Here is an 8872-nt window from a genome sequence, read left to right as displayed (position 1 = left end):
CGCTCTTTCCTCCTTCTGGCTTTGTAAGGTTTAAGGTCCATGCTCATGTATTTCCTGACCTCCTCGCATTTGCGTCCAACATGGCTTGCCACTTGCACTGGTGGGTTTTGTTACGACTACATTTGTCTAGTGGGACAGGAACCAGATCAAAAGAAGTTTGATCAATTCAAAGGTGGAAATGACTTCCAGTCTACTATGGTATAAACTCAATTTGAATGCCCATGCTGAAAGATGCAAAGCTCTGTACTTCTTTGCTCTGCGTCAATTCTTTTTGCTGATAGGCACCATGGCTTTGAACCTCGATTCCTGGGGCAGTGAGGCCTGTCACTTTGCTGTTTGCAAGAGGAGAGCAGTGCTGAAGGCTTGGCTCTCTTCTTGCTCAACTCTGGGACTAACTTTTCCAAGTCTTGACTGCAGTTACAAATAAAAAGCAGATGTGATTATTTTTGTCTATATTAATTTCTGTAGGATGCATTATGTTCCCTGGCATGTAATCTATGAAAGCAGCTACGACACGTGCTAATGTCTCTCTTTTCAGGGAAGTGAGATGTGTGTTGAAATTTGGTGGTGGTGGTATTTGTTTTTTAATTGTAGGTATTCCTGGGAAATAAGTGTGACTATCAATGTTCTGTCTACTTGGATGTGAAAGCCAACAGGTTCCTGCTCAGCGTGTGAAAATTTCGCAAAGCACTGACCTGTGAGAGCCCCGTCCCTGTTCCTCATCAGACAGAATCAGGGGCACCAAATGAAATGATAAGGCAGCAGGTTAAGGAAACTCCAAAGGAAGCTCCTCATCATTCAAAGCAGAATGAAACTGTGGAAGTCATTGTCGCAGCGTACCATAGAGGACAAAACAACAAATAATTTCAAAAAACTATAAGCAAAAAGGATGGAAAAGGAGTCCATAAAGGACTATTAAATGCCAGATACGGGTGCAATTCCCAACTAAGGGAATCTCTGGGCCACTGAGTGCCAGAAGCAGGGGAGTACTGGGAGAGGTATCACTGTGTGCTTTTACTTGCCTCATACCTCTCCCTTATCCATCTTAGCCCCTGCCAGAGATAGGAAACTCTGCTCCTTGAACCCCATATTCTAACCCCATACATCCTTTCTTAGCTAAAAATCTGGTTAAAAATACTGGGATATAATGGGTCCTTTGAATAAGGCTTATTATTGTTCTGTATTGTTTTGTGTCTAACAAGTGCAGAGAGGCCCTGAGGAGGGTGACTGGCCTGTTGGGTGATGCGCTGTACTCCAGTGAGGCCTATTTGTGCCATCATGCTTTGGTTCTTGTGCCTAAGCCATTTTCGGTCCAGAATCTGTTCAGACATGACAGTGCGTGACCATGTTTTGCTAACGCTTGGCTTCCCAGCTAGGGCTGGCTCATGTCCAGCTAGATTGGACAGGACTGCAGCCAGCATGTGGCTGACTGCATCTCAGGGTGTGTGTCATACCCATGGGAAGACCCTTTCCTTACCTCCAGAAGCGACAGGATGGATGTCCTACTGCCCTGTGAAGATGAGAGGGCACATGGGGGAGCTCCTCACCCCACAACTCCCCCTGCCCCACTGTGCACTGAGTTTCCCTGGTATAGTCAGAAGGATGGGATAGCCCTGCTGCCAAAATTGCATCTAAAGAGAATGGTTGCCCATAGTAGTTGTAAAATGTACAGTGGAAACTTCCCTATCCCTCTCTTCCTCAAGAAGGTCACCAAGAAGCAGTGCCTTTGCTTGGGCTTCACCTTGGTGAGGCCAGCTTCAAGCGTAGGGAACACATGCAGTACTCTGCTTCTGAAAATAGCTTTATGCCAAAACCCAGCCTCTGCAAACGTCAAGGGCATCAGTCTCTTGTTCATTGTTAAGGCCAGACCAAATGTGAGCTTTTCAGAATAAATCTTGTAAAACTTTCCCATATCCCACTCTCCCCAGAGCTATCAGAAAGATTTCCCCTTCCTGAAGAACTTTGCACTTTTCTTCATCACTCAAAAGTCACTCTCTGAAATAATACCAAGCTCCAGGTGAAAAAAAAAAATCACCTTGGAACTGAGCAAAAATAGAAGATATTTTATCTCAATATACCATGGGGTGGGTTTTTTCCAACAAGCTATAATCTCCCCAAAATACTGGCTGGTAATGAAAGTGTCTTTTCCAGTTGTGAGTTGTACCCTCAGTGTAGCTTCTTTGGCTTGAGCGGACTAAGGCTACCTTACCCCAGCTGAAAATCCGATTCCCCAGCTAGAGCAGTGTGACTGGGTGCTGTTTTCTAATCAAATAACCACTGTGAAATACCTGATTCACTTTGCACCCAACAGCTGTACTTTCAGCCTGTGTTCCCAGTCACACTCTGCAAACAAGCACAATAAGAAAGGCCCAAACAGCTGCAACTTCTCAACAGAAAAAAAAAGAAGAGGGGGAAAAAAAAGCTTGTTGTCAGGCTCCAGCTTAGGAAGGAAGTAAAACCATTTTTCTTTTCCGTCTCATGCATGTCAGCTGTCTTAGAAAAATTATTACTGCTCTGTTTTGTAACAGAAACTCCACAATATTTGGTAAACTACAAACTCCAATCTATTCATGGGCCAAATACAGATTTAACATTTCTGATGCAGCCAAAACATGCTCAGTATGTCAATGGGCTGCAATTACTCTCCAGGAGAGCTTTGGAATTCACCTCCTGGCCCCAATTATCCTCCTTAAAAGAACTCATGAATCTTCTGTATTTGGACCATCCAGATCGATTTGATTTTAGTTTTAGATTTTGGCTGGAAAAAAAACCCAAAACATTTAGTGAAGGAGGCTGTATTTCCTTTCCACTATTAGGGCTTTCCAGAGCTGTTTAAGTGAGTAATTCTATTTAATCAAATTAAATGCACAAGCAGAAAACAACAGGTGACCGACTATTCATTGGTTGGATAAAACACACCTTCTTTTGCATTCTGAATATTACTGGCTTCTCAGATGACTTTTTTAAAATAAGCAAAATACAGGCTATATTCTGAGTTGGGTCATTAGCACAGTTTTGCCATATGCTTCAGGGGAATCACTTGTAAAGGTAGGAACTATTCATTGTGATATGGTGTTAAATAAATCCCATCCCCAGAATCAGGTAGCCATCATCTACTGAAGGAAAAACTTCGTTCTCAGAAAGTACATGATAAACCTTCTGTTGACTTTTGCAGCAGTGCTGTGATGCAGCTGTGTAGAAAAGACAGAAAAATGGATGGAGATGGAAACAGAGTCAGAGATGAGGGGTCAGTAGGAAGGCAGAGAGTGATAAGCAGAATAAAGGGCAAAAGGAGATGGAAAGACTGCAAGAAAAAGTAAAGAAGGAAAAGAAGGAGAATCAAGTGGTTGGATGCTGATCAAGTGGAATCCACCACTTCTCATTTGAATAATTGAATAATCTCCCCAGAGAAGTGGTGGATTCCCCATCATTGGACACTTAAGATTCAACTGGACAGGGTGCTGGGCCATCTTGTCTAGACCGTGCTTTTGCCAAGAAGGTTAGACCAAATGATCCTTGAGGTCCCTTCCAACCTGGTATTCTATGATTCTATGATATAAAGTATAATGGAAGAATATGAGAAACATTTTCAAATAAATTTCTCTCAGGTTGAGTATCAGTAGCTTACTGCTGCACCTAGTGCAGGCTTGAAGCTTCAATTCAATTTAGGTGACACGATAACTATGTTTTAAACATCTTTTTTCTTTCCCCACAATATCTTTCATAACAATTAAAGGAAACCCTAAATGACTACAGCAAAAACGCGAATTAAATGTTCATTACTTCCACCAAGCTGTTTCATATTTGGGCACTTCAGGGTGTGGCTGTCATAGACGGAGGTACTGTAGGACTATTTCTTTTAATCTCATGGATGACTGATAGTGCTGAAATTTATGTCACAAACTAAATTGTCTAAATATGGTAAGGTTTGGTATTTGAAAGAGGATACAAGATGAACTAGATTCACTGGAAGGGCTGAGCTGATTTTCTAATTTTAGAAACCTATAGATGAAAATTTTTTTCTTTTGCTTTTAAATAGTTGGCATGAAAATATGTTTGCAAGATATTAATGCAATATAACCAGTTACAAAACAGGTTCCCTGACAGGTAGAATTTTGCAACTAACTTTTTTCTGAAAGCATACCTATCTCTGGAGGGATATAGTAAATTCTGAATAGATACAAGCTACAAGGAGATTGCACAGGAAAATTCAATATTTGCATGTACAAAGAGGTAAAAATGAGTGCAAATGACTGCGCAAAAGTGAGGTGCGTAAAAAGTGAAAAACTGAGGATTCTTTGCAATACGTTCCAGTAGATTTGTGAATGAAACAAAAAAGAACATCATTACATTTCTTCGCTAAAAAATGTGGGCAATTGTTTGGGGTTATATTTTTGATTAATTAAGTCATTGTTAGATTATCCTGATTTTTTTTAACCCATTTTACTTCACTAATGGTCGTTTAATAGCTCAGTTTTTAATGATCTCCATCTCATTGCATTTAATAGCTATATTTCCATAGAAACACTGCAAATCTGCTTTAGTTGGGCATTTGCTAATGAACATGTTTGAAAGCACTTCCTAGATAACTGTTACTGAAAAAAAAAGAAAGATTTAATGTAAGTGAACATTAAATTCTGCAAAAAGCTGTCTTCTGTATCCTACAGACCTAGTATCCCTTTCAAGATCATTTAAAGACAAAGCAAATACTAACATTTTTATTTGGAGGCATTGTTGTTAAAGGTAGTCAGTATACTTATTCTCCTGCTGATTTCACCAAACCCTCAAAGAAAGAGTTCCTACTTATCACAATATGAACCCAGTGATGACTTCCCCCTGTAGCTCAAGACAATCTAATTCAATGATGAGAATATTTCTGCTAATGGCAATGTGCAATTTACACAATAGCCTTTCTTTTGATCTGTAACTGAACCTGGAATGGGAAATGTATTCTGGAAATATTTTAATTGTTCCTTGAGTCAGGCAAACGTCTGAATGAAGTGTGTGGTGCAGGACTTGAATGAATAATTTAAAGAATGTTACAAATAAAAATAATGCTGCCTTGCTCTTTCCACCAAACCTCCCTAAAAGCTTTGTGAAAGCCCAGAAAAAATGCCGCAAGTAAGACAGTAGTTGTTATTAACTGTATTTTGGAGATAAGGAAATGGCTTCAGAAAGGTTAAACAAATTGCTCATGTTCGCTGTGTGAACCAGTATCTACATTTAAGAGCAGGACATAGGTTGCTCCAGTGCTCAGCGTGTAGCTCTTAGCATTTGCCTTCTCTGCGCTGAAGACAAACTGCAGCTTCAAGTTATCAATCAAGGTCATCATGGGAAGTTCAGGTAAAACTGGCAGGGTTGTCACCAAACACTTTGTTAAATTCCTGTATTTAAGGGGCAAAGAGAAACATGATTTTCTCCAGTTTTTCACTGGTCCTTTGTGGTAAGTCGCTTTGGCCTCCCTCCCTGGAGGACCATTACGGATTTTGCATTATGGGGCAGGTTCTGTGTCCAGTCTGTGCAGAAGACAGAAGTGGAGCTATAGGATTCCCTCTGTCCAAAAAGGGTGCCAATAGTGGGTTAACAAATAATGGGGACAACACGTAATCCTACTTAGTATATGTAGCAAGGATAGAGAATGAGGAGAAGGCAGAGAAGAAAAGAAAGGCTTGCTAATTAATCTTATCTGATGACTTACACCACACAAAGATTTTTATCAAAAAGTGCAAGTGCCCAAGTGTTTTCTAATGGAAGGTTGTGGGAAATGGGAAAGCTGGAAGGGCACAGCAACTCGTGACGGCAAATCTCACCAGGTTTCAGTTCATGATGGTTGGGGGACAACACCATTGATAACTCTCTGCAGCCTACAGAGCAAGAAGGGCCAAAGGCTGCCAATTCTTCAGGAAGCCCACGAGAAGACAAATAATACTGGCAGAGTAAAAAGACACAGGTCCTTGGGTGTAAGAGGGATCCAGGCTGAGATGCACATCCAGGCTGGACCCTGTGGCAGCTAGAGAAGTCAAGCTCTCCAAGGTGGTCATTGCAGGATGACAGTGCTTGAAATAAAATGGGTGAGTAAAGGAACCCCTTGGTGCTTTCAAAGTATTTTGTCTTCTGATGCTTGATTTTGACTGCCAAGTTTTTAAAAGGTTGTTGGCCCTATGGGTTTGATTTATGTTGTTAGTCACTCACAAAGAAGTCATGTAGTGTAATCTACCTGTCTAGATTAGTTATGTACTCAGTGGACAGACTTCTCAGGAGGATGATTTACTACTTATTATGGAAAACCTGATTTAGGACAGGAAGAATTACTGTCCAAAAGAACAGAGTGGGAAGAGAATGAGCAAGAGCCTGAAAATCTAAGATGCACTTAGAGAAACTTGAAAGTAGGTGGAGGAGGAGCTAATCTCAATTCTACAGCTGTGAGTCATAGGCTATGGTTACATTAGCAAGTAATTTGGTGCCAGAGGAGTGCATCAGTATATAGAAACAACTAATGCTCAGGGTCCTTCTTCTATGCTGTAAGATGTCCCAGAATTTTCCTTTGAACTAGGTTTAATCTGATCTTCTAGACCAAATGACCATATGAAGCGTATATCAGAAGCTGTTTGAAGAATCAATCACTGTTTTGGACCTTCCTGCCCCAGCTGGGGTTGGAGCATATTTGATGTGTATCCAAGACTGAGCTTTCAGTTTAGTTTCCTTTGAAAGAAATCTAGTTTGTATGGACCAAAACTGCTCTGTGAACTGAGCCAGCTGGACTAAGTGGAGATCATGGTGGAATTTACTCCACAACCATTGCTCCAAACCACAAAGCCCATATAAACACTTAAATGCTGAATGCTCTATTAGGCGCTTTGTTTATGTTCCAGACACTCTATTTTACTCAGCAATTTCAATTTTCTAACGCCCTGTTAAACTGGGGTAACACTGCTCCTCATTTTTCACAGTCCTGCTAAACTCCGGCATGTTTTTTTAGTGTGAAGGTGTGATAGTGATACTTACCTGCATGAAGCGGCCCTCCGAAGTTCCCAAATTAGCAACGGTAAGGTTCCCTTTGGTGAAGACAGATATCGAAGTCAACAGGACACTGTTGAACTGGCCCATGAACAAGTCAACCCTCTGCAAAGGAGTCGTAACTTCTAAGCGATATTCATCATCTTGTGCTCTGCAGTATGAAGCATTTCTTGAAAAAGCCTGTTAGAAAATGAAGTACAGATGAGTACGGTCTTTACGAGTACGAATAGATCTTTGTCAGAGTGAAGTCATTTAGCACAAATGCATTTGACCAAAAGTATTTTAAAATGTTTCAAACTTAATTGCTTCATCAGTTATGATGTTCCATGAGGAAGGCAACGACTTCTTAATGTTACGGGAATGTTTCTTTTAACTTTTTTTTTATCCTGTCTGTTGGGAGTAAGACATAGGGTCTTTATTTAACCAGATGATATATGTAGAAGCACATATATCGAGGGTTCCTTTCTCTTAGAGACTTCCATAACGCTGCTTCTCCAAGGATCTCAGAATTCCTTGACTGCAAAGCCTGCCCAGCAACACACCTGCTTCTAAAACAGTGATTCCTAGAAAGTGATTGTCTAAAAATGTTGCATTTTTTAACCTTTTTTTTCATTAAAATAACTATTTCCAGTATTCTTCTCTTTCTATTCTTTTTTCCACACCTTTTTCAGTGATAAGACAGAAAAGTGGAGAAAAAAATGGAGAAAGAGAAAAGGGAGATATGCCAAGAAAAATATGTTTCTGATTGTGTATTTAAATGAAATGATGGGGATGCCAGATTTTTATAATTGCTTAGGCTTTTATATTGATCATTTATGTCTCATGCACTGTTTCGTCCAATCTCTATATGTCTTGAGTGTGCTATAATAGTTGCTGCATTTGCAAGATTTTCTCTTTCAGTTTGGGAATGGAGATTACATGTTTTTAATTTTCTTTGGAAAAATTCTTGAACAATACACTTTAAGTTATCTCCAGAGAAGAATATAACCTGCTGTCCTCACAATTCAATAGTAATCTATTAACTGATAATTCCATTACTATTGATACTACATCATCTGTTTTGGTGAGATCGTACAGATAATAACCAGGAACCCCCAAAAGGATCTCTAACCAGTTTAAATTTTGAAGTCATCTAGCATGTTCCCACTGTGACATACTTTATGAATAAACATGTAGGGAGATTATAAAGGATCTTATGGTGGTTCCCTCTGTTTAAATCAATAGAGAGCTTTGTGTTTCCTAATTTTTTTATTGATTTGTTGTTCTTACAAATATGTTTTAAATTTTTTTTCAAAAAGCTTGAATTAAACCTTTTAAAGACAGTCAGAATCTTTCCACTAAATTCAATAGATCTGGAGCATAGCTTTAACGAACAAGCGGGAGTTGAATTTTATTTTCTTATTTTCTTGATTCAGATGGTTTTCCTTCTACTACCTGTAATCAAAGTCCTATGAGAAAGCAAGCAATGAACCAAGAGTTTGTGGCTGGCTTAACTCTGGTAAACACTGGAGAAAAAAACAAGGCATTGAAAATGCTATTCGCAAAATGTTCAACCTAATAGCTCAGTCCTTTGCTGCGGAATTGTAACGTTTTTGAACTGTGCACAGCAACAGCGCTGGTGGGTGAAGCTTTCTATGATCCCTAGGAGTTGCAGTCAACTGTGGAGCCAACTTTTCCCCGGGTGCACCGGCAATTTACTGTATCTTTTAGGTAAAAACCCATGTAAGACCAAACAAGAGGAAGTGAAATCTCTGTGCACTGCCTAATGATATGGAAAGAAGGCTTCCAGATTAGATCTGATACAGCAGTGACTTAACAGTTTGGTTATCCACATGCTAAAGTGTTTGCTGTATTG

The 8872-nt window shown here is 39.8% G+C and overlaps 1 protein-coding gene across 1 annotated transcript in view; it reads right to left on the bottom strand.

Moving 5' to 3' along the window:
* MET (MET proto-oncogene, receptor tyrosine kinase) overlaps positions 1-8872 on the bottom strand; it is a 71139-nt gene that overhangs the window by 48488 nt on the left and 13779 nt on the right. The window contains exon 2 of the mRNA XM_009887081.1: positions 7006-7197. Coding sequence (XP_009885383.1) covers positions 7006-7197 — 192 coding nt within the window. The remainder of the gene's footprint in view (positions 1-7005; positions 7198-8872) is intronic.

Source organism: Charadrius vociferus, unplaced genomic scaffold, assembly GCF_000708025.1.
Source record: "Charadrius vociferus isolate BGI_N301 unplaced genomic scaffold, ASM70802v2 scaffold906, whole genome shotgun sequence".
NCBI classification, from domain to species: Eukaryota; Metazoa; Chordata; class Aves; order Charadriiformes; family Charadriidae; genus Charadrius; species Charadrius vociferus.
Note: the sequence above shows the minus strand (reverse complement) of the source record. Positions and strands in the feature narration are given on the sequence as shown.